At 39.9% G+C, this 27,162-nt stretch overlaps 1 protein-coding gene across 1 annotated transcript in view; it reads right to left on the bottom strand.

Annotated features, from left to right (window-relative positions):
* The window catches only part of STK32B (serine/threonine kinase 32B), a 160,145-nt gene extending 148,298 nt beyond the window's left edge, over window positions 1-11,847 (bottom strand). Inside the window, exon 1 of the mRNA XM_069012221.1 lies at window positions 11,790-11,847. Within this exon, the coding sequence (XP_068868322.1) occupies window positions 11,790-11,841 (52 nt within the window). The 5' untranslated portion in view covers window positions 11,842-11,847. The remainder of the gene's footprint in view (window positions 1-11,789) is intronic.
* Window positions 11,848-27,162: the final 15,315 nt, after the last annotated feature.

The following is a 27,162-nucleotide window of genomic DNA, read 5'->3' as shown; positions in this document are numbered from 1 at the left end:
TTCAATAAAGATCAATAAATCCTTCAAGAAAGTCTTTCAATACTGAGATTTTTATGGAGAATTTCACACTAAAAATGTATTTTTCTTTCTAAGGTATTTTCACCTGCTATTATTTTTTTGCACCATGAAACAACCCTAGTTTAATCACTCAGTCTAAAAACTTGAGCAAGAGATCTCAAAGACATGTCACTAGGCAGGAAAAGATGTGACAATAAGGGCATAATTGGCATGCAGTTACTGAAAAATCACATGCCAAGGCTGGGCAGAGAAGAATCTCATGAATCTGCATAAAACTTCTGTCTAATCTGTTCTTCATGTTACATCCAAATCAACCTCAATAAAATCTAACTTTGTTTTACAGCAATTCCCCACACAGAAGATTGTACTTCTGTAGTTTTCACATGCTAAAAGAGTCAAATATGAAGCTCAGCTTAAAAGAATGACTTTTTCCACTTCTCAAAACGATCTTCTGATGATCTCTTGTTTGATTCGAGCTCTGTGTAGCAGTTCACAGTTGCTTGCCCCAAAAGTATTTGAAGACTTTACAGCTTGGACAAAGATTTATCTAAACCTTACCCCAAAAGGCACAAAATCAATCTTCATAACATAATGTGAAAGCAATCCAGGGGGAAGTGGAAGATTTCAGACAGGTTTCAGAAAGGTGTGAAGGACACTCAGGAGGCTGACAGTGATTTTGTGATTATATTGCATCTTTGTTTTAACAAGGTAGCTAAGAACAGTTCTCATCACTCAGCAAGGGAGGTGGAACAATCTCAAAAGGAAATAATAATTACTGGAAGGATTAACTCAGTTTGCATTTTTATGTCCTAAATAAGGAACAGCAGGTGTTCCCTTATCACTGCAAAAATAGGAAAAGGAAGGAAAGTATTTTTTGCCCACTGCAGCAGACTGCCTTGTAGTATATTTGTCTTACTAAATACAATAGTCTTTCTTACACAGAACAGTGCTAGCAATAGAATGATGAAGTCAGTGCTCTATTTTATTCAGTATCATATCAAGCAAAAAATGACAGGGCAGAAAAGTACATCGGTTGTAGAACTTATCTAAATGTTTCTAAATCTGATATTATTAAAAAAAAAAAAAAAAAAGAAAGAAAGAAAATGAGAAAGAAAGAGTGGATAAACACAAAATCAATAAACTATTACCAGATAGAAGTCAAAAGCACTGATTTAATTCACATTTTGATTCAGATAAACAAACTGCATGGTAGATTTGATGAATATGTCTAAAACAGCTTTTTTCAAAATATACCAAAATAGAAAAAGTTTAATGAAGTATAAAATAAAGAATTTCATATTATGTTGTGATATAATGAAGAAAATACTTATGGTAATATAAAATTTGGAAAATTAATTTTAGATTCATCAACCATGTTCAGTTATCATTAGAGCCTGTATAAATAAGCTGTCACCAACACTAGTAATGCTTCCTAAGAACCATACTTCAATTTAAAAGGAAAATACCTTTGTCTTTATTATGGAATGAATGAAGCTTAGGTGTCTACCTCGTACTTAGCACCCATATCAGAAAATACAATACAATATTTTTAAGAATGAAAGCATTACAGTATTTGATAGTTTTGTGTCAAGACCCGTGACAGCAATCATAGAAAAGGGGTGTAGGAGAAAAACTGATTATAAAGAATCTTCCACTAGTTGTAGCAGAAATAAATCATATGCAAAACTGGAAAACGAACCTTGACAGACTGACTACCAGTGAAATAAACTGAAATCACGGAATCATACAGTATTTTAGGTTGGAAAAGACCTTTAAGATCTTTGAGACCAACCATAAACCTAACACTGCCAAGTCCACCACTAAACCATGCCTGTAAGAGCCCAGTCTCCAGTAAGCTTTCCTTGCCAGGTTGGAAAACACAGAAAGTTGATAGTCTTTAGAAAAGAGGTGGTGAATTAAGAAGACTTTTACAGACATCTTTTTGCAGAGTTCAAATTTCCAGTGATTAAAACCAGAACTGTCCAGTGATCTCACAAATCCTAGCCTGTCCATTCAGACTGTTTCATTTACTCAGTAAAATACACAAGTTGATGAGAGTCAAAGTGGAAGTTAAGGAGTTAGAGATAAGGTCAAACTGAGCATGTGAGAGACTGCATGTAAATAAGTCTTCTAGCTATTGGAGTGGAAAATAACTTATTTGGAAACAAAAGGAAGGAAGTCCTCATTTCTGTGACACAAAAGTACAACCCTACTACTATCACTGTTGATGGATATTTGAGGTGAATGCTGACTGCCTAAGGGAATAGACCAGTGTATAACATTAAGGTTTTCTTGAGGACAACATGAATACTCATCATACGTGGCACTTCCATTGTATTTGTCAGATTTTAGTAAGTGAGGAATCTGGGAGGGAAAGCCTGGTAGTATTCGCTAGTGAACAGATGCCTTCTTTCTTTCCCCCAGAAATGTGTTTTATAAAGGTACAGTACTATACTGTAGAATATAAATAGTATATATTGGCCTAACTATAAAACTGTACTGTATACATGTAATGTAAAATTTAAACAGTATAATGTTGATTTCTAAGAGTTTAAAATTAAATAAAAGGATGTTCCATGAAATACTGTATTAAGGCAATCAGTTCTAGGTCCTGATGAACATATTGATGCTCAACAACCTCTTGTACTGAGAAGGTGTAGGCATCCTGGGCTTCATCAGAGCTCATCTGCAGACACAGTGTGATTTGAACATACATTTCTGATAAAGGAAATAGTTTCCTGGGATCAAGAGTAGCCAAACAAAAAAGAGTTATTTTTCAAAACATTTAATGTATAAGAGACTGAACCCTAGAGAGTAAACCAACTTTGTTCTTCTTTAATCATAGGAGAAAAAACCCAAGACATTTGCCTGCTCTTTTTCTGCAAAGACCCTGTATTTGCTATTCATGCCAAATTTTGATTGAGTCCAAGGACTCAGAGTATGATTTAGTAAAGAAAACAACTTTTATTGATCTCTTCAGTTTTTTATGTTTGTGTAATAATAATCTTTTACTTTTTCCTGTTGCAGGGAAGCTTATATACACACACACATACATGGTGTTCACAGGCACAACAGCAAATTAGGCAACAGTCCAACATAGGCCTATGTTAGGCAGTAAGTAATGCCATTCATGGTAATCAATTTAACTAGTTCACTAAACTAAGTAGAACTGTGCTCAGGAGAGATCACACCCTCTGATGTGCACTACTGCTGCTCTTCCCATCCAAAATGTCCAGGCTTTTCCTGCTGAGTTTGGTGGGTGTCCTGTACATTTTGTTCCTTTCCCTCACATGTTTTACATGATAGGATGCTGTGGAGCTCCTCTACCAGACTGAACTAGAAGCTGTCCTTTTTAATTGAATATTCTCTCAGAAATTTTTGCTTTGTACTGATTGATCTCAGTAGCAACCTATTCTCTTCTACACCTTTCCCATCATCTCATCATTAGCTCACTCTGGCTAAATCAAAATGTTGTGAAACCTCCAAAATAACTTGACAATCTCTCCTCTATTCCACCCTTCAGTGCTTAGTAACAGGTGTCACAGCCCACCAGGTTTTGCTTTAGGAAGGTTTCGCCTTCTGCCTCCCCAGGCTTGCTTTTTAATGAGAAAGCTAGAAAAGAGTGAGTCTTGTGCTTGGCCAACAAAACCCTGCCTTCTTTGGGTTTATGCCCACAGAAGATACTGTACAAAGACAGTTCTGGTGAGACTGGACCTACTTTCTCTGAGTATCTATGAGCAAGATCATAATTTCTTACTATACATTTTTTCCCAAAAATTTTCTTGGCCATTTTCTAATTCAGTCAGGTACAACATTTGATTCCAGGCTGAACTTCACTCATTGGACAGTGTGATACCCAAGGTACACAAAAAACTGCTTCCCTCCCTAGAAGCTACTGCTGGCTTTGTAGCCCACATTCACACATCCACATCAAGGAATTCTTTCACTTTTATGCCAAGTGCTATCCATGACTCAGTGTCTGTCACACTGGAGCCAGGTGGGAGGAAGTAGATCTGTTCCCCCTTGTTCTGTGGGAAGCTGTCAGAACTTTTGAACTCTCCCAGAAGTGAAGCCAGTATTGAGGAGTAGAGTCAGTTTAACATCTCTGTACATTTGAAAACCATTAGCCCTGGGATAAAACCAATCATTTACTTCTCAGATTGCCACCCCTTCCACCATTCAGCTTTTCCAGTCCCTTAGAACCCAGCTGCTCTTTGGCACAGAAAACATCAGCAGCACAGCTGAAGCAGCAGAGCCTTTTCACTGCAAGCAACAGCTGTGGGCAGGGACAGGAGACAATGTCTGAATTTGTGAAGGAGGGATTGTAAAAGCAATGGTGTTGAGATTGAGACAATAATCTTGTTTTCTCAGAGATTATTTCATAATCAGAATTTTCCCTGATCTTGAATAGGAGTCTCTGAGCTTACCTTGCTTGAGGCTTGGTTAGCTTTGAATTATTTATACTTAGTTATACACAAGAAGCCTATCTTGATATGCAGGCACACTACTGACACATATTGCAACATGGGTAAAATGTTACCTCTGTGAGCATGTCCTCTATAACAAGTCAACAAGAAATTCCTTAACACTCTTAGACATAGGTGTCATGCCAACCACTTCTGCAAATTTTAGAAGTCTACAAAAGCAGCAGCAAAGACTTACGTTATGCCTTTTTTTAAGATGGAGGTCCTGACAAGGATGTTTCCACCAAAGCAGAAAACTAAATTGGAATTGTAGTAAATATTATTAAGAAGGATCTTGAAAATTTATCTGGTCCACCTCTAAGATATTGCTGGCATAGATTTTGTTGAATCTGGATCATGTAAAGTAAAGTAGAATTGGCAAATACTGCCCCTGGAAAGGATCTTTGTTCTAATCCTGACAATGTGAGGTAAATCTGATATTGCACAACATTTTTAGGACATTCAGATGGTGGAACAGAGATGCAGCTCATTTGAGATAGCAAGAAGCTAAGGTGAAAGTGCCAGATCCACCTTCTTTAGAGTTCTCTGTAAAAAAGGGAAAACTGACACAGTATCAAACTTCACCTACAATTATCAGTGTCTGAAGAGGTCCACATTATTTGTGTTCATTGTACCAAAGCCTGAGTCAGGAAGATGAGGGCTAATGGTGATTGCAATGTTATGATATTCCTTCTGAACCTCCTTCAGCACAGACCATGTAAACTGTCAACAGCAGTTTGGTAGTTGGTACCTTTGTGGCTGCCTGAAATTATCATATTTTTCTCCTGTGCTCTCCTTCCCATCTATATTCTCCTACTGTCTCATATCATGTTGTAAGTGTAAACTCAACACTGATCTGTTTTGTTCTGTGATTGTACACACACTGGTATTAGGGTTTCCAAACTGTTTTGCACTACCCATAATGATGACTTCCTCTCTAAAGTTCAATAAATAGAAAATGAAATGGTATAAAATTCAACATGGTCATAAAACAAGTTAAAAAAAATCCAATGGTCTGGATCTAGTTTATCTAAAACATTGATATTCCACATAAAATAATGCCTTTGACAGCTGTGGCTTTCAACAGAACTGCCTTTGAGCAGTTTTTAAATCACATTGTGGTATTCTTATCCAATTGAGTTCTAAAGGGAACTGGAATATTCATCTTTGCAAAGAAAAAGTTAAAATGCAATGTAACACACCATAGAACTTCCAAGAACAAAGTAAAACTCCAGCAGAAATATTGATCCCACATGATGTTTGCTACTTTCTCTAACAGAAGTATTTAGATGCCAAACCCTTTATTTAACTGTTCTTTAGGGCTGTATTTTATGGAACAAGTAGTTTGAAAGAGTGTGTTATTATCTCGTGATTCAAGTTGAGTGCAGCAGCTCTGTGACTGCATCAGGCGTTATCCATTACAGCTCTGTGGCAGCAGGATGATGAGCACTATCATATCACTGACAATAAGTGGACACTGCATACTCTGTTCTCAATCTGACTCATTTTGACATTTAACCACTGCTTTAAATTGGTTCCAAGCAAAACTCATTTGTCATTTTTCCCTATGACACTTTATAGTTCTTCAGCTTTCATAGCCCTTATATACAAACTCAGCCATTATGCTCAGAATTTAACCACCTGAATCCATACTAATTGCAGGCATTTTTCTTGGGCTCTGCATCTGGGTTTTAGGCTTTTAGTACAAGTCTTTTCAGCAGATGGACATTTAATAATGATGTTTTCTGACACTCACCAACAATTTTAAACCCTTCATTTAAGCTGAAGGCTTTTCTAAAGAGGAGAGGTAGAAATCAATTTCGAATTACATCTTCAAATTGGAAGTTTAACTCCAGAGGATGGATGCTATATTCTCTAGCATGTAAGATTTCCATTGAGCTCTGTAGTTATGACACTACAGCAGAACAAAGCCTTATGACTCAGGCAAGGAAGTGGGACTTCAGCACTTCCTTGAAGTAGATACATGAGCACTGAAGTGAATCAGGTTCCAGCCACGGAGAATAAGCCAAGGCATGTTGCTGTGCCTCATTTCCCACACACAAGACTACACTACTGAGGCACAGCCTGTCACAATGATCTCCACAGAGGGGTGTTCAAGCTCTACAACTTCAGGATGCTCAGTGAAAGGTTCTTTGGAAATACGTATTTACTTTAAATGTAAAGTCATGTACTACAAAAATAAAAACAAGCTCTTTAAAGGTTCACTACACTTATTTCTAAAAGTAACTGTACCAAAGCTGCCTTTTTGAGCCCCAAATAATCAAATACAACTGCCATATCACTTGGCAGAACCAGCTTCTAACTTCTAACACTTTGTTTCTTATCCTTTCCTCTGTATCTTCCACCACAATGTAGGCAAATACATTATTCCTGTTTGATAGCACTAATATCTCTTCTGAGTCAGCTCTTTTCTAAATTACTCTTTTCGACTATTTCATTTACACATTTTGAATATGATTGAAATTTTAACTGAACACAGTCAAGCAAATCCACCATGAAAGACACTCTTCACAGACACTTGTTTGTTAATATATTCATTACTTGTGATATTTACTGAGAATTTGCAAGGAACATTTACCTATGGTGAATATTACCCTTACTCTTCTATTGCCATTCTTGTGAACATATTGCTGTTTCTGAAGAGTTGAACATGAGGAAAAATTTACTTCTTTGCTCTCCTGATATCAGTACTGGATACACATATTCAGGAGAGGGTAGTTATGAGAACAGGAAATATTCAAAGTGAAGAGAGTCAGGTTCCTGTGCCTTGGTAGTATTAACCAAAATAAAACTGTTTTCCTTTTACCTGAATTGATTACACAATTTGGGTAGTACCTTGCTTAAAATGCTTTTTAAATGTCTGAAAAAATGTTGCAGTTACACACAATATAAGTACCTAGCTTTGGTAAGAGGTAGTGATGTTGCACAACACCGACCTAATTCTCTATCCAACCTATACAGCAATAAAAATCAAGAAATGAAACATATTTTTCTATATCATTAGCTGAGTGCAAGGACTAGGCAAACAAAGGGCTCTGTTCCCTGGATTATTCCTAGCTGTTTTTGTGCTTTAACCCAGGCTAAGAAGAGAAAATGACATTAATACAGCATGGTTTTACCAGAAGTTTTTTGCACATGAGTAACCAGACATTCCTCCTTGATGACAAACTTATTTCATAAATGATAGAGTTGGCTTAAAATTAATTTTTCTCAGTTTCAGTGGAATGATAAGTAAGAAAGTATATGGAAAGCTGAATATGGTATGGATTAACTGGCAAAATGCAAGGTGGACATCTGTGTTGGTTTTGGCTGGAATAGAGTCAATTTTCTTCACAGCAGCTAGCATGGAGCTCTGTTTGGGATTTGTGCTGGAAACAGTGCTGATAACTCAGGTATGTTTTAGCTATTGCTGAGCAGCTCTTCCTCAGATTCAAGGCCTTTTCTGTCCATCATCCCACCCCACCAGTGAGGAGGCTGGGGGTGCACAAGGAGCTGGGAGGGGACACAGCCAGGAGAGCTGACCCTAACTGACCCAGGGACATCCCACACTATATGGCTTCAGGATATAAAGCTGGGTGAAGAAGAAGGAAGAGGGAAACATTCAGTGTGATGGCATTTGTCTTCCCAAGTCACCATCACATGTGATGGGCCCTGCTCTCCTGGGTATGGCTGAACACCTACCTGCCCCTGGGAAGCAGTGAATTAATTACTTGTTTTGCACTGTTTGTGTGCACAGCTTTTGCTTTCCCTATTAAACTCTCTTTATCTCAACCCACGAGCTTTCTCACTTTTATTCTTCCAATTCTCTCCCTCATCCCACCTGGGGGGAGTGAGCAAGTGGCTGTGTGGGGCTGAGTGAGTTGCTGGTTGGGGTTAAACCATGACAGTTACACTGGAAGAAATATTATTTAGAAATGGCAATTATGAGGTTGGCAGGGGTTAAGAGCAAAGAAGATTAAGTCTGGATATGATCCAGCTGAATACTTACACGAAGTGTTCAGTGGTCTTGATAACTGGCATGGAGCTGATCAGGGTGGTGATAATTTAAAACATTGGATAAAGAAGAATCAGAGTGTTGCAAGGGAAGAAGTGAGTGATCATCTTTGAGGCTATGAATAATAGAAATGGACCAAATTCAGTCCTGCAAAAGGCCATGTACATAGGAACACCAAGAATTTCTAATGTAGATTGGAGTTCATCAATGGAAATTACTGAGCAGGGCACTGACCACAGGGTGACAGACAGGACATGGTATATCCATGAAAATGGCATATGTAGTTAGTTATAGGCTGTACTAGAAGTTATTTCCAGTAGACAACAGGATGCATTTTTCCAACGCAAGGTCCTGGTGAAAACTTCAATTCTGTGTGAAATTTGGGTTATCTGTGTGAAACCAAGACAGGTTGAAATGCAGACAGATGCAGGGCACAGCAAATGAGAAAGCAGTAGAAATAACAGAAAAATAGAAAAGGTTTCCCTGCTAGCCAAAGAGTGAGAGGGGACATTTTTGCTGTCTGTCAAAGCCCCAGAGTAATCCTGGAGGGGGGAGAGCATTTTAAACTAACAAAAACTTGAAATAAACACAACTCTTATAAATAGGTTTAAGAAACATTTAGTCAGGAAAACAGATGTTTCTAACCATTCAAAGAGAGACATTCTGTAAGATCCTGATAATAAAAATGGAACACAGAGAACTAATGTAGCTGGTAAAAATGGTATGCATTACAGCCTTCAAAAAGATTAGTGTATGGTAATGATGTGTTATACTGTCTGTAATAACTGGGGACTAACAGCATGCAGTTCAGGCCTCTGATTCTCTAGAGTAATTTTTCTATTATCCTGAGCATGGTGGGGAGTCTACATATGACTTACAGTTTTTAGATCTACTCAATGGATCAGCACCTCTTCTCATCAGAAAGCAGGAGTTGTAACTCTGGAACAGACACCCCATAGGCTTGTCAGGCAGCACCTGGGTGCTCTTCACACACTATTTCCATACATTTATTTGTTAAGTAATACACTGAGTCAGTAACTTTTTTCTATGATTTACAGAGTGACATTACATTGTTTTAAACCTTTTCTTCAAAAATTCATGTTTTATTCTACATCTGTCGTTAATGTGTATGGATATAAAATGACAATACTTTATTCTGCTCATTTTTATAATTTTAAGAGGCAGCTGTGATATTATACACAGTACATGAAATAGCTTATTTTCTACTATTCCTACATCTTCATGCACAATTTACTGATTCCAGTTCTCTCTGAATTGTCATTTTTGAGCAAAATTATACCATCTCAAGAAACAAATCGACTTTCTTTTGTTATACTTTCTCTTTAGCTTTTTTTGTTTTTAAAATTACACATTGAGTGCAATATTGTGGGAAATGGTGACTTTTTTAGCTACTAGTGGGAATATGAAAAAACCAGCTTCATTTTGCATTAAATTCTGTAAGATACTTTTTCAAAGAGGAGATATTTCCCCATATTGTTTAGGTACTTGGGAAAATGCCATCCTGAACAATATTTTGTAAGTAGTATTGGAAACTGGTTATTGTTTCAAAAGCAATGGACTCTTCTGAACTAGATGGTTGTGCCAAGGAAAATATTTTAAGAGGAATAAAAGATTAGGTTAGGAACATTCATAATGGGGAAAACCACCTCAGAACAAAACAAAACCATGCAAAGAATAAATAATGACCTAAAAGAAATCCATAAATACTTCATGTGCTTTTTTTTATTAGCTGTTAATAATGGCTGCATTACAGAAACATGTTCCTGATGGAAAGGGAACTAAGTGGCATGAAGGCATCTCTGCAATAATTTACTATTGGACTTTGTTAATTTTGTTTAAAAACTGACCACACTTTTGTATCATGGAAAAAAAAAGTAAGGTGGTAATAATTAATGGAAACTGCTAACTCAGGAGAGCCCAATTAAAAGTCTTCAAAGGCAGGAGCATGGGTTTCTTTTTACCTTAGGGCGTCTAGACAGCATGCTTTCACTCTGGAGTATTTCTCAGTGAGTTACCTCGAGGTTTACAACACCAGTTGTGCATGGTCGAGACTTTACCTGGGGGGAGGCGTGGGGGGCTCTTTCTCATTTGTATGTTTACACAGCATGATCTATGGTAAAAGTCTGAAATTTTATATCAGTGCAAGAAAATGACAGCTATGGCTCCACAATACACAAATGGTAAATAATCGGTCCCACTCCCCACACAAACAATGGAATGTTGTAAACCACACCTCATCAAGCTTTACCAAGGAATAGGGAATGGTAATCTCGTTTTAATGCATGTAAAGTGCTTAAAAGGGTGAATATATCTTTACTTGCATTTTAGACATTTCCCCCCTACTAGCAAAACAATACAAATATCTCCATGTACCCTGAACATACATGTTTTTGACTTGTTATGAAACCCAGGAAGCCAAAACAATGTGAGTCTATTAAGGCATAATCACTTCCTAAAAAAATATATATTGGGAACTTCTAGAGAAAGAATACGCTCAAAATTAAGCACCCATTGTCTGGATAGGCAGCAACATCTATTCCATAAATAACATTAAAAACATTTCTATGTTCATATACAAATATCTGCTTTCTAAGAGTGCCGTGTTCTCTCTGCTTTAAGACCCAAAATTTTTCTTAATTGAAATGCATTCACATAATTCCAATTAATTACAGTCTACATTGGAAAATGACATTGAAATGCACAAAGAGAAAAGAAACACCACATTTTAGGCAAACTTTTCCACTGCCTTCCAAAAACTTTACAAGATATACTTTCTTATGACATATTATCTAGGCAGGGAGTAGAAACTCAGAGTAATAAAACAAGCTAAAAAAAGTTTCAGAAAGTATAGGTGATGGAAGAAGTCTAGAGTAAGAGAGACATCACCATTTAAAACAGGCAGGTGGGCAAAGAGAGGACGATAAACAAAAGCAAAAATGTGGGCATCCATCTCCAAAACGATGCCCATTCATAAACGCAGGTATGAAGTTACCTGCCATGTGCTTCAACCCCAGCTGACGATGTGCTAGACTTGAGCCTGTGCCTAAAAGCAGCCACCCGCTCTCTCGGTGTGGATGGCTGGACAAAGGCGGGCTCCACCGCTGCTCCCCCGGGCAGCGCACCCGCAGCTGGCAGCCCGCGGGAGGACGTGAGCCCGCGGCTCCCGCACGGAGCGGGCCCGCACCCCGCACGGCCAGAGGCGCCGCGGCCCCGGAGCAGCCCGACGGGGCCGGGCGGGGCGCGGTCGGTACCGCGGACAGCTCCGCACTCACCGTCCTCGTTCTCGTCGAAGACGGGCGCCCTGTGGGAGTGGCCGCCCCCCATGTTAGTCCGCGGCCGGCTCCGCATCCCCCGCCGCCAGCATCCCGCGGAGCGCGCCGGCGGCACCCCGGCGACGGGGCAGCTGCCCGCCCGCCGCCTGCCCGGCCCCGGCCCCGGCCCGGCCCGGCCGGGGGACCTCCGCAGGGCTAGCAGTCACCCTGCGACATGAAAGCGATCCGTCTGCCCCTGGCAGAGATCGCTGCTGGCTGGAGCGCACCGACTTGGCCCTTCTCTCATCGCGGAGGGGCAGGGGAGGGAGGGAGTTGGGGGAGGAGGGAGGGATGGAGGGGGGGAAGGGGGGAGGGAGGAGGCGGAGGTCCTGCTGTTGGTGGCTTTTGGTAAGCGGTAAAAGCTGGATCTACCTGGATCCTCCCGGATCCTCCCTCCTCCGCTTTTCCTCCTCCGAGACCTCCACAGGGGAACGCGGAACCCCCGCTCCCGCCCCGGCAGCGGGGCTGGCCCCGCGCCCTGCCCTGCCCGCCGCCCTGGCGGCGATGTCTGATGGGGAGTGGGTGCAGAGCTGCTCCTGCCGCCCGGCCGGGCTGGCGGCACCGGCCGCCCAGGGCTCCCGAGGCGCGGCAGAGGCAGGAAGGTGAACGCTGCCCTGGGTCCAGATGGGTTTTGTTTTGCCTCCCGACTGGGAGGGCGCGTTCATGCCCGGCAGCCCGGAGGGACGCGGCCGGCTGCCCGAAGTTCGCTGAGTTTACAAAGTGGCAGAAGGAAGGCAGAGGGAGCAGCTCCCGGCCGCTCGCTCCCCTTGCGGGGCGGCCCCGGGACGCTCGGCCCGAGCGGGCGCGGCGCGGGCGGCCCGGCCCCGCAGCGCCACCTGCCGCCCGCAGCGGGCAGCCCCGGCGCCGGGGCGGCTCCGGTGGTCCGCGTGTGCGGCTCCTGCAGAGATCTGTGTGTGTGCGTGTGTGTGGACATGGACACGTATAAATACGTACACATACACATGTGTGCACCTGTGCATCTGGAAATCACTCCCCTGTAAAAGTGCATTAGGGAAAATTGCCGGCACCGGTAAGGGATAGCACGGATCACCTGCCATGTAGCAAGCAGTAAGGGCTTTCTAGGCTTGCTATTGTATAGACAGAAATAGCTGTATCACTCCCTTACAAAAATCCTACCGTTAGCAACTTTTGAAGTGAAGTCGGAAGAGTTGCGTTTGGCACTTCCTCCAAAGGGAAACAGATTGAAAAAAATAAATATCCATATTATTATTATATCCAGGTCAAAGCCTTTGCAGTTCCTGTAGGGGAAACCTGCAGACAAAAAAAAAAAAAAAAAAAAAAAAAAAAAAAAAAAAAAAAAAAAAAAAAATCAAATGGAAGTTGCATTTTTGGCTTCTTCACTGTTACGTGGGGAGAAGAGGGAGAATGAATTGAAGCTTGAAGCCAGTGTATATGTATTTCCTTATACACAGGCAGAGAGACTTTAATGTTCTCCTATAATATTTACCACTCTTCTTTCAGTATAGCTGTTTAGAAAAGCCCAAGAACAAATACTACATAAAGCAGAACTTTCAGTCTCTTTGCTTATGATTTTTACCTGGCTTAGTTTCTTTCATCACCTGTCTTTGAACCCAATATAATGCTGCTATAACCTTTCTGGGAAAGGCTGATTAGACTTAAGTGGGTAAGACCCTCTACTGTGTGGCTGAGAGCTTAGAGCTTGCAGCAGCTACAAACCCAGAAAACTGATAAATTCAGACATGGTGATATTTTTTCCATATGTAGGCATGGACAGATTGTATCACCTGCTGATGTCCTTTACTTAAATTATTTGGTTTGCCATTATTTCCATATGAAACATCTGCAGAATAGGGAAGCTTTCAAAACATTGACCAATGACTGTTCTTCTAAAATGTAGTCTGGAAAGCATGACTTACTCTTTGTTATTCTTTTGTTTATTACTCACCCATTCAAAGATTTAGTCATCCAGTCAAAAGCAGAAGTAATATCATGTTACTGAGGTTATATTCCTTCAGTCAGAACAGAGTAATAGTATTTAGAAATCACAGACCTTCAGCTCTCTTTTGGGTTAACTAGCCAACACAGTGCTTTATGTTAATCCATTTTCTTTGGCAGGACCAAGGATGACTGCACTTAGAGTTTAACACATTTCAACTGATAAGAGTTACCTTCTGCCTGAGCTAAGGGCTTACATCCAGTCAACCTAATGGTTCAATTCATGTGAAAGTTTTTTAAAGTCCAAGTAACATAAAGAACTAATTTGCCAGTAAGTCCCCAGGCTGATCATTTTACACACAAGAAACACACCCATAGAGTATAGATATGAGGGGTGAGCAGGAACAGTTTGGTATTCCTTTGCATGCAGAAAATACAAATTCATTAAAAATTACTTAAAACAGCCTCCAAGAGTTATTCTATTTCTTTTTTACATCTGACTTCCTTCATATATACCAAAAGTCTAATGAGTCTTCTGAGATGACTTTCTTGATTTCATATGACAAGGCCCATCATGAAACAAAACAGTTTTAACAATTTTCAGAACAATGAGTTGTCTTGGTCCATTAATTAGTCACTCCAACTAGGCTGATGTATCTTTTTGACTCCTTTTTGACAGCTTTGCAATAAATCTGTCCTTGATTTGTAAAAAATTCTGGCTTATGTTTAAACCTCAGCATAGCTAGGAGGTTAAGACAAATGGCATGCTGTGTTAATGGGAGATGTGAAAAATTAACATACAGTAATAAAGTATTGATGAGACATTATTTTTTTTGATTTATTAATTGATAACATTATATTCCTCTATAACTCTTGCACTTGAGTAATGCCAGCTATTATCCTTCACAGCCATTTTCTATAGAAACAGACCAAAAACATGATAGTCTGACAAGAATTGTTGCATTTGCTGTACTGAAAGCAACATAACAGTCAGTGTCTTTGCTGTGAGCTAAGGTGTGTTTGTATGATACTCACGAGCTTCCTGGGAGCATCAGTGTTTCTGCAACTAAATCAAAAGTTGTTTACATAATGGTGTCCAGTGGCATGAAGCTTAGATGTGTGCTCAGAGCCCAGCAAAGACTCAAGGAAATCAGTGGCAGTTTTCCAGTAGCTTTGACATGAGTAATATCAAGCCTTGGACACATAGGCTCTTTATTCATGTGGTCCTGGGTTCCCCTTTGTCCTTTGCAAGTCTGAATGCATGCTAAACTCTGAACAGATGCATAACTCCAGTATCTTTTTTCTTAAAAATATTCAGAACCATCTGAATTCCATTGCATCTTCTTCAAATTTAGCAACAACTCTTCAAGAACAATTACTCATATGTTTTTCCAATTGCTTTTGTAAACCAGAAATAAGTCTGAAATTCTCTATCATAACATCATGCATATCAGTAAAGCTCTCTGAAGCCTGAGAATTCTCAGAACAATCAAATGTTTACTCTTCTGGCACAGAGATTTCTAATCTACAAGCAGTCCATTTCTAAGTCTTGCAAGACCAAAACCAAACCCAAATTCTCATGCTTCTCTTTTCTCTTAAAAGACAATCAGGTTTTTCTTGAGGTAAACAAAATTCTAAACTTAAAAACTCATTTTATTTTTAGCAGATAACTGCTGCATAGCCCATGCAGAAAACACAGTAGGGAAAAAGGACAGTCTAATAGAGCTGTTTTCTTCCCCCTCTTTTCTTTCCCCCTTCCTCCTGCAATCAGCATGAACATCATTTTAAGATATTGTTTTACATTTTCATTTGAGGCCTATGTTGTCTGGCTTAGATTAATAATGATTTTTTCAGATCTCCATGCAGAGTTAGCAATAAAGAAAATCAAATATGATTACACTCCTTTGCATTATAAAACTTCCCTCAGGGAATTCAGTGATTTAAAGCCAGTAATTCTGTGATTACAGCTTTTGTATAAAAATGCTTCTGATGAGACTTACGGAGTGAGGGTGACCTTACAGTTCTTGATTTCACAGCATACCTTGTTGATATGCTAATATTTGTAAATTGCAGACTGTTTACACTGACATTTTTGTGTTTGAATACTATCCTGGAGTTAACAAAGAAGATATTGAAATAGCATCTTTTATCTTTATGGTTATGACTACTTTAAAAAGAAAGATGATGGGTTAAAAGTCCCCTCCTTCAAAACCAGTAGGGTCCCCACATCTATTCTATTCTATTCTAGTCTAGTCTAGTCTAGTCTAGTCTAGTCTAGTCTAGTCTAGTCTATTCTTTGACTTTGCACAGGACTGCAGTAAGCTCACTTTGGCTGTTCACTACATCAGCCGAAGCAGTGGTAAATCTGCTCAAACTCTGTTTCCAAACCACATATGCTCTCCCCCAAACCCTTTCAGATCAGTAGGATGTGACAAAAGGCAGAACATGCTGAAATCAGAAGAAAAATTTTTTCTTTCCATGGTTCGCTCTCAGAAGATGGCCTCTGCTCATATTTCTTTTTGTTTTAGAGAACTTATGCATTGGGAGCATTTGCTAAAGAACCAAGCAAGAGGCAGGAACTGGAATTACATGCTGACAGTCTTCTAGTCACTCGTCAGGCATAAGTGCTTGCTGTTTCCAAGAAAGGCCAGAGACTGTGCAAATTGACTGACTCCTATTTCACTCCAGATGAATTTGGAGAAAGCTGTTTCTTGTAAGGGTCTATCAAAATAATGTTAAAACCCTGGAGTTTTATTGAGATTTACTGTGAAAAGCAGTGAGTACAATTGGCATCATCTGGCATTTCCATGCAAGAGACAGATTATAAATTCAAGCATTGATTAAAGTTTCCAACAATTGGTTCAAGCACAGACCAAAGTTTCCTTTACTTTGCCAAAGTTAAGACAATCCTGGAAGAGAGTGGCTTAGTTTGGCTTCACAACCTGCTCTCCCAACTGCTCCTTCCCCACCCATCCCCTCTCTATTCCCCAAGACACCAGTTTAAAGCATAACAGAGTTTTGGACTAATCCCAGTATAGGTCACCAGGCATGGATTTGTGTGAGGATAAAAGCAGGTATAGCAAAGATAATGGAGTATGGAATAAATTCATGCACGAGTCATGCACAATCAAATCTTGTGGGTGGTTAGAATATGAGTGTTTCTTTTCCCATCATCCATTGTACATGGAGGCCGGCAGGTTTCACTGTTATTTATAAAAGGCTGCCAGCCAGCTCCTTCATTTGCATTGCATCTGTGTGAGCACAACACAACTGTGTGTATTTACTCAGACCTGCTGTATCCTCAGCCTTCATTCAGGAGAGAAAGAAAGTTGATGGTCCCAGCTAAGCTTAGGAAATCATAGAAAACCTTTACCACCTTTAAAAGGACATAAAGGGCAAGAAGAACAAGGATGCCTGAGTAAGTAATACATTAGAGCAAAACTGGAACAATTTATTTGTACAGAACCCTAAACAGATAAAGAGGGGAAAGTAATTTCTGTATTACATCAAATACACTGGGGTCCTAATTGCAGTAGGTTTGGGGCTGGGCTTCCAGTTAAGTTCTAGTCTTACTTATCATATATACGTTTTCTGTACAATACTGGGATGCCAGCCAAATGGCAAAACCTGATTGAATTAGCTACTTGCACAGCAAATACCATTCCAGCACTGGCTCTAGAAAGTCCCCAACCCACTGGAGTCCCTCAGAAGCTCATTGTCTATAGAAAGGATGTCAGCTTCCTGTGTGTATTCAAGGAGTGAAAAGAAAATGGTTACGGGAATCTGAGATCAAAAGTAATTACAGGTCCAGAATTGCTGGCCCCAGTTTTGACATATTACTATTGAGTTGTGTTTTTGCAATTGGCTTCAGTCACAGCCTGATCAGGTCCATTATGCCCATCTTGTGATTTGACACTGTTACACTGAATCTCAGATTGATAAATCCTAAGCAATTTTCACTGTGGTATATAGCAGAAATCACTTCAAAATAGCATTTTGTTCTTTTGTAGCTTTTACCTGTTTTCTGTGGAATTCAACATGGTATGCATTATTTATTTCCCTCAGCACAGAAATAGCACGGAAAACTTGTGAAAGACTTTCCTAAGTACCTTCCTTGATATGACTGAAGTTTTGAAGTCCTGGATGTGAGAGAGCAAACCCCAATGGTACAGCTGGAATGTGAGAAACTTGGTGTCACGTCTCTGCAGGATTATGTATGGCTGTCCTCTTTAGATCCCTGGCAATACTTGGGTCAGAAACAGCTGTGGTGGAGCAGAGTCAAGTAGCATAAGACCAAAAAAGTAAAACAAAAGGTCAAGAGATTGGTTTTTACTTCATGCAGGTACATGAACAGGAAGCATGGGCAAAATATCTTCTGCCTGTACAGGTTTTGGTCACAGCCTTTGATTTTATATTTGGCATGTTGGAAAGGATTTTTTCTATGCCTTCTGAGGCTGTCAAAACATGTATATGACAAAAGACTTGGGAGACCACAGGACTTTGTTCTGATCAACTTACTGCAACATCAACTGTACTTGAGCCTATTCAGCTTGGGCATGAAACTGTGACTAGGGATCCCATGTTCCACTCCTGCTGCTCATGGTCTGTGGCCACTACACACTTCTTTGTCTTTCCACCAGATGTTTTCCTGTACAAAGTATATTTTTCAAAGTAGACTTCTTGCAACTTAAGGAAGGGGCAAATGAAAATGTCTGAAGTTTCTTTCCTCTCTTTAGAGAGACAAAATGGTTCCAGCACCTAACCCACCTCCTGCCCCTCCCCACAGCTAGGTATTCCACAGGAGGTCATGCTGGATCTATGCTTCCTTGGGCAGCCTGCTCTGCTGTTCTGCTGCTCAGCAGCACTGCCATTACCCTGCACTGCAGTAGCTCAGCCGTTCTCTCTCACAGCCTGTACCAGCCCTGTGTGGTTTATGATCCCCTCAATCTTAGCTGTTTAATAAACTTTATTGCTTAACGATTTTTTTCTTCCTCTCCTCACGTAATACAGCTGTATCTGGAGCACTGGGCATTCTCCATTAATAACTTGTCCTATTGTGTTTTGCCACGTCCTTTCTTGTGACTAGTAATTTATCAGCGACATTGATTGATGTAAAATTATAGACTTCCCAATCTTTCCTAGCCTGCAGTGTGTCTTTCAAGAACTCATAAAGTAGCTCAAGTGATGAAGAGCCCTTCTTTGAAGAATAGTTAAGAGGCTGCTCTTTTAGAGCTATTACATTTGGGCTATTAAGGCAAAACACTTAAATAGGGGTGCCAGGGTGACTTACAGCTCTCTTGTTTCTTTTATTCTCAGGAGTGTAGCTACACCTTTTACTTTTGGTTTTGTGTTGTTTTTTTAAATTTGGACATAAAATCCAAAGCTACTCAAGACATGTATTCTCATCTCAGAGATAAGAAAATATAAGCTTGTTATTTGAAAGCTGAAATACTCTGCTGAATTCACAAGATAAAACCATGCAAGTTGTGGAACCATGATGGTTTTGAACACAGGTAGCTGAGAAATGAAAGAAAGAAAAATCAATTTTTCACAAAAGTGGCACCTGGATGAACTGTTATCAACAATAATTGGATGTATAAAATAAGGAAAACACTAGCTGCCAAGTAACCCATTCTATTTGCTAAAATGTGTCAGAGTAAAGCCTAGATAGATACATTCATGAATTGCTGAAGTGTGCAGCAAAGGGTGAAAAATTCACATTCAAATATACAGATCAAATGAACAAAATTTAAATGTTGTCCTGTGTCTGCTGAAAACAGTAAATGAGAATCCAAAGTTTTATAAGTATTCTTGAAATTAATAATTTTATTATTTTCCACTACCTTAATTGCTTAGAGGGTAGGAAATAAATACTTGATGATATTTTTCAGGGAAAAAAAGCTAAAAGAATAACACTGTAGTCCTAAGAAAGATGTCTGTATTTTCCTCTGTTTGGTTTGCTTTGCTGTTCTTGAGATTTAATCACATCTCTCTCTGCCCTTGTCTCATAAAGGATTTGCTGCATGTACATTCAATAAATGCATACAAGACTGTAATCTGTGCAATAGGATGGTAGAAAGGGCAAAGTAGGAGGTTTAAGTATGCTATGGAAGTGAGGCCCAATGGTGCTTGAGAACTACATGGGTTTGGAAAGTTAAAGGCATGTAATTGCACCTTGTGAAAAATAGCAGGAATTATTTATCTGACACCTTGCAATTTGCCTTTGGTCACACATAAGCATGGGAAAGCATTTCGCTGTTCATTGCTATTACATTTACTGGAATCCTATCCAATTAACACAAGAGCCTAGCTATCTGACAGAACCTTGTTATAGAGCCAAAGTCATCACCAATCTCTGTAAAATATATTTCCATGAACCCACTAAGCTCCTTTATCCCCCAGTCCATGCATTAGCTGAATGAAAAAAATGAGACAAATAAAGCTTTCCATTAAGGTATGTTTGTCTTCTCAGCTCTAGGATTTCCCTCAAGTGAAACTATTGCAGAGATGCCCTGAGCAAACATGTCCCTAGGACTGTGACCAGATGCATTTTTTTTCCCCCAGCACTGCCCACATTGACATTGCTGGTTTGGTTTGACACAAGAGTGCACTTTTAAAGCAAATCTCACAGTTGAGTCAATCCATTGTGCTGTGCTTTACACCATGGAGCAGTCTCAGTACACAATCTGGATTCCTTGGGGGTCACCAGAACCAGAAGGTACCTTGCAGGAGTGCACCTCGTACAACCTGATGGTACTGGGCACTCAGCCCATGGCACCAGAACAGAGATCATCCAAGTGACCCCCCAAAACACACACAGTATGGATATTACAGCCTCAGAACCAACTCTTTACCACTCCAGATCTGGGCCAACAGCACTGAACTGATTGCTAATATAGATAGAAAAGACATCTCCAGACCCCTAAAGAGGTTATGGCCCCTGTTTAATGATTTTTTGCCTCCCTCCTCCCTTCCCAATACCCAATGTTTCTGTCATTATCATGAACATGAAGCAGCATATCATTAGATCAATTGCAGAATTTACCTGTTCTTTCTTCACTCCTTCTCCAAAAAAAGAAAATAATCTGAAAATGCAGTTTATGGGAAAAAGATTGGTGAAGAAAACTCTTTTTATGTACAGTCACAACAGCATTTAGTTCTGTGTTACACTCCATCTTATCTCAATTTACATTTAAGCAATGATTCAAACAGAAAGATGTATAAAAGTACCAGGAGAGGCATCCTATTTAAAGTCCTCAGAACCGTGCATGGATGCTGGTGATGAGCAGGCTACAGCCAGATACATCAGCTGTCCCTGGGAGCCAGTGAGCTGTGAGAAATGAGTCTGTCTCCTGGGGGGAATCCTGCAGGATAACATACATTCGCAACAGCAATTTTTTTCTTGTTAGAGTACAATTGGACACCCGGTTTGGAACAGTCATGCTTGGTTAGGAAGGGGAAGGAGCTCTTTCTACACAGACTAGTCAGAGCAGAAGGGGGAATTGGCTATTCTCATGTTATCTGGGGTTTTCTAGGATTCCTAATATATGCAGCTCTGTAGATGGCATTGATGTGATGCAGTTGTAAGTCCTTACAATGTGAAGAAGTTCCTAATTATTCTGCCATTTCTACTTTATTCAGATATCTTTATTCAGATATTTTCCTCTGAAAAATCTGTGTAATGGCATATTTAAATTCAGGAAAGAAACTTCTGTCAAAGGTTAAATTTACAGTAAAATTATGCTTTTAAAATATCTTAATGTTAATGTTTTTTACGCCTCTAGGAATAATTTTATAATTTAAAAGTAATTAAACTTTTTAATAAGTATAGATCTATTAAAGGGTCATTTTATATGTCTGATATTTTTCTGACTTTTCAGGACACAGTCACTCAGGAAAGAGGAGAAAAAAGACAACAAACACTGAATGGGGATCCAGTTTCTCCTGTCCTGATACAGAAATGAGACTTATGACGATTTGGTCTGGATTTTAAGACTTTTCAGATGTACTGTAACCTTCAGTGCTTATGACCCCTTCAAGCCTGTTTATTTTATGTCTTTTCTGAATTCTTTTTTAGCTTTCTGAACTCTTCCATGAAGGAGAATGGAAAGGAAAAATAATACAGCAGGAAATACACAAAATATTCTACAACTGGTGGCACAATGTAATATGTGATTATTAATGAGTTTTATGATTTTGCCTCCCTTTAAGGATGTTTAAAAATAGCTTCAGAGTACATTTGTGCTAATCGTGACATTTATAGACAATTATCATTCATGTGAGAACCTTAAAAATGGAAACAGCTTCCAGGAGGTTCCTTTTTTACATGCATATAAAGGTGTTTGTCTCTTCTGCTTCTGAACAAACATTCATGAGTAGAGAGTTACAAATGTCAATACTCAGCAGCAACTGCCACCTGCCACATCCATTCTTCTGCCCGTGTGAGTATTTTCCATAAGGAAAGCCCCATTGCATCTTCAAGATGGAAAATGACCCTAAAGTAGTGATGCAAATGGTGAACTGGAAATAAAAGAAAAGAAGCTGAAGAAAACATGGTTCCTACTTCCTTACTCTGAAGCCAAAATCTGATTAGCATCACTGAAGGCAGCTTGTCAAAACTGTTTCATTTGGTATCAAGGTTCCCAAAAGTAGGAGTTCCTTCACGTCTCCTGAAAAGTATGATAAATTTCCAACTGCAGGTGAAAGAAGCGTGATGTTTACCCTGCAAAGGGCTTTACCCCTCAGCCTAGAGAGGAGAAACTGCAGCAAGACCATGGGAAGGAACAGAAGCTCCTGCAGGTAGGCAAAGTGCAAATATTTGGGTTATTTTTCTGCAGGAAGAAAATATTTTAGCTTGCTTATCTGTTTTGTTTCAACTCAGTTTGTAGCCTTTGTCTTGCTGGGGCTGGGAGATGGTGATTTGGGATTTGGAGCACATTTGTGTGCCTGAATGAAGTCAGAATGTGCTTGCTTGGAGGGAAATGTGTTACTGTTTCTTGCTGTGATGCTGCTGCTGTTGATTGAAAGGAGCCTGCTGTGGCTTATTGCTGAAATTACAGGAATCTTCAATAGAGCGACCGACAGCCCTTGGAGGGGGATAAAAAACACAGAAAGGAAAATGTTGATATAAAATTGTGTTGGTGGTGAAGTTTGTTGATATTAACTGTTCCTGCTATGAGCCCAAAAGTGGCCTTTTCTCACGTAGGGCGCTGGGGCTTGTTCCAGGCGAAAGTATTTGCAAGTGTGCTCACAAATGAGGATTTTACTGAAATCCTGGCAGTTTCCATCTGAGTCATCTCACAAGAATGGGGTAACAGCAAGAGTGCAAGGGGCCAAACACCCCTGCTCATGTTGCTCTACTGTGGCCCATGGGCATGGCAGCAATTTGGGAGCAAAAATGTACTCTTGCTGGTTTCAAAGCAAGTTTGCTGGTTTCAAATTTGGTTTCAGTTATCACTGAAAATTAATAGACCAGAAAGCCTCCAATTTTCTTAGGAAGAATACTACAGAAGGCTTTAGAAGATAGTATGTCCAGAGGAGTCAGAATACACCTCCTATACTGCACTGACCAAGGGAAAAATGAGTCTCCAGCAACATCCATCCTAGTTTATAGACTCTAGGTGTGTGTAGTTACTGAAGCATTCAGTAACCCAATTATTAAAGGTGTTTTAAAAGCTGCTTTTGAAATTGAGTATTACACAGGACAGAAAAGGAGGCAAAATCATAAAAATCACAGCAAAATATGACCAAAAAAATCAGTTAATTTATTTTTCTTTTGATTTACATGCTATCTGTACCTAAAGAGGCGTGATATGTTCAGTTACTGAATACAAACCAGTGGCATTGTGGCTGGAAACACATCTGAATATGTTTCCTCCCTATATTTTGTGCAAACATTTCCTTTCTTGCCAAAAAGACCAGGAATTCTCTTTAGGCAGCATTGAACACACAGCTCATGCTTGCTTGAACACACAACTTGTGTTTGCTCGCTTGCTTTATTCAGTGCAGAACTCTCTGGTCATTTACCACCATGATTTCTCGTCCATGGTTCATTCTGTGCTCTCCTGCTTCCCCGTGCCCTTAGGGTTTTCATCCTCACTCTCAGCAAGACACCAGCTCACAATATTTCATTTTCAGTCCTCAGTGTCATCAAGATGGAAGCACCACAGAGAAGAAAACAACTCTCAAGCATGTGGTACACACAGTCCAGTGGCTGGCACTGGACTTGTCTATTCAGTGCCAAATGAGCCTCCATTAGAGAATTGTGGACATTAAAGTGACAGGAATTGAGCTGAGGCCTTCTGAAGCAGAATACATGAGCTGCAGCAGGATAGCCAAGTTCTTGGTGCTGTGAAGGCTCTCTGTTCTATGGACCAGATAGTGGAGTGGTAATACAAAGGAAGAGTTTGCCTTTTGGGTTTAGGCTCAAACAGAAGAAACTGTTTAGAAACACTGACACATTCACTGTGCTATTCATCCTAAATGTTGCCAGATGAAATAAACTCCAAAAGCAGTGTTTCTTCTACTAGGAAGAACTGTTGGAAGAAGAGCTGGCCAGTCTGAAAATCCCATGTACACAAAACCCCCAAACCAGATACAGACTTTTTCAGATGTATGTATGTGCTCTTGGAAGAGACAGAAATTTGAGTACCTTCTCAGTGTGCTGTCTCAAGAAGGAATGATTAATTGATGCCAGTAGACACAACAGTGAGAAATCCACCATATTAACACAGATTTTTCATTTATTGATTCCATGAAACAAATGCTAAGCAGGCATGCAATTGCCAGACAAGCAAAATATATCGTTATTAATGGACTGTAAGGAACAACCTGCAGAGAAAAACGGCAGTAGGTTAAACAGAGAAGTGTGCAGAGGGTACAGCAAAGTTCTGTGACCCAGAGATCATCTTTTCACCACATGTTTACACAGCTTCTGACTCAGTGGGTGTTGATCTATGATGTTGCCCCGTAGGCTTTAATCCATACAGCAGTGCTAACAACATGTTTCACCTGGAAATTAGTCTCCAGCCCTCAGCAGCATAGTAGATAATGACATGTAGTGTCTTCTTATTCTATGCTTCAGATATCCTCTAGTGAGTTACACTCACTATCAGCAGATTTCGTTCCCTCACTGGAGGCTGTGAGCCAAAAGACAAAAGGAATTTTTTAAAGAAAGCATGCATAAACAAAAAAAAAAAAGCCAGAAATCATTATAGTCCCTAAGGCATCTGTGCTTCAGAAGGACCAATGGCCACATGATTTATTAAAGAAGATTCTGAATTATGCATTAAAACTCCAGCATAGAGTCCACCCAAGCATACTTCACTTGAGTTGGTAGTTGCACACAAGTATTTGTCCACAACTTTCTCTGCATGCTTTTTATGCTCTTGGCGCACACACACACAGAGTTTCAGGTCAAAGGGTGTCCTTACTGAATTCACCATCAGACTGTGAACCTTGAGTTTTACTCCAAGAAGAACACCATCATCTTTTGATCAGTGCTGTCTTTGAAAAAGAAGTCAGCATCTGATGCTGATCTCTGACACAGCTGAAGGTCTTTCAGAGATTGCACTGGAAATTCAAGTAATTTATATTCTGTAGCAAGAATCTCTCAACATCAGCAGTCTAATCCAAAATTATTTTGTATTTCTTTTAAGAATATAGTTGTCGCATCTACTGTTTAATGTTAGCTGAAGCACCAGAACAATCTGAAGGGGAGAGCAACACCCTCATTTACATCAGTCTTATCCTAGTTTATAGGTATCTGCTTTCTAATTACTAATAGAATTCTAATAGAATCATTTGCTAATAAATGATGGTGTGTTCAACACTGCCCAAAACATTTATAAAAATTTTGTCCCTATCTAGCAGTGCCTTTGAGTAAAACAAGCTGTAACATCCATTGCAGAGCTTGTGATGTTTTCACCTCTGAGTGGAGCCATTTTTCTGTATTACTCCAGCATCAAACACTGGCACCTCTTCACCTTTGTCACTTAAGACAGGACCATCTGCTTTCTGGCTCTTCCTCTGCTTGGGGAAGCTGGTAATGGAGGGAGCCCCAAGAAGGAGAGTCCTTGAACTCACTGACATGAGGGGTTCTGATCCTCGAGGACTTCAATTGGGCAGCAGAAGAGGGGCCCCTATCACCGGGTCTGGCAGGAGAAGTAAATCTCATGGTTTGTCCTCATGTTTGCTCATCTGAGCCCCCTGCAAGCAGCCCACAAATCCCTGGTGTCTTTAGTTCCTGTGATCAGAAGCTGCAAAACAAGTAAAATTAAATAAATAAAAATCTTGATAAATAAAAGTTCAATAAATAAAGATAGATAGATAGATAGATAGATAGATAGATAGATAGGTGATTGATAGATAGATAGATAGATAGATAGATAGATAGATAGATAGATGTGTTAAAGAAACAAAAAAATAAAGCACTAGAATATAGTTCAATCTCATAGAATGTCTGGCCTAATAGCAGCTCTGTTTCAGGGCTGAAGGGAAGTCCTAAGTGAGGGTCAGACTGATAGTTTTAATCATGTTACTGTATCAGTTGTCCTGTTTCTGACACCAGCTGCCAAAATGGATGCCAGCATCTGGCTCCATCTGAGAATAAAATAGAACCTGATTTTCCTCACATCTCTGCCTTGAGTGAGTGAAAAGAAAAGAAGGCATGAAAGAGTAATCATACATATATGACTTCTCTTGCCTCCTGACTTGCATGATTCTCCTCCAGAGCCACATACTGTGCAGCAAGTTCTCACTCATGACAACAACTGCCACTCTCCATGTCTGTCTCACACATGGGAAAAACAAGTGAGTGCTGGATATGCAAATATTTTTTCCGTGTTGTTTTTTTCCACTCTGACCTGGCCAGGGGATATAGGGCTGTCCTTGGACAGTGCTCCCTGTGTTCAGAAAATGACTATATTGGTCCACAGCCCAGCTGGTAAAAACAAAGAAGAATGTGAAATACACAATTAAACATGCACTGAAGTTCAGATTCCAGACCCAGTACTGGTTTGTTTTCTCTTCAAGCTTTGAATTCTTCTAATGGAGGGCTTGTGTGTGTGTGTGTGTGTGTGTGTGTGTGGTTTGGCTTCAGTATTTCCTGGAGGAATGTGTCCACACAGCTAAACAAAATACCTCCCTGGGGGCAGCTTGTGCTTTGCAGTCGCTGCAGCACAGAGAGAAAATCTGATTTTACAAAGACAGAAATGGGGTACATCCTGCCAGGGTATAAGAAAAGCTTTGTGCTTGACATCATTAATGGTCAAATGATAACATCGACAAAATAATATTTTCCTTCAGTGCATTTAGATCAGGTGCCTTGAAACCTTGCCTATGTCTTTGGGAAAATAATGGGAGATAGATACATACAAATAATCAATATTTTCTAGCCATAAAAGGACTATGGTCTTTT

Source organism: Aphelocoma coerulescens, chromosome 4 (assembly GCF_041296385.1).
Source record: "Aphelocoma coerulescens isolate FSJ_1873_10779 chromosome 4, UR_Acoe_1.0, whole genome shotgun sequence".
In the NCBI taxonomy this organism is placed as follows: Eukaryota; Metazoa; Chordata; class Aves; order Passeriformes; family Corvidae; genus Aphelocoma; species Aphelocoma coerulescens.
Note: the sequence above shows the minus strand (reverse complement) of the source record. Positions and strands in the feature narration are given on the sequence as shown.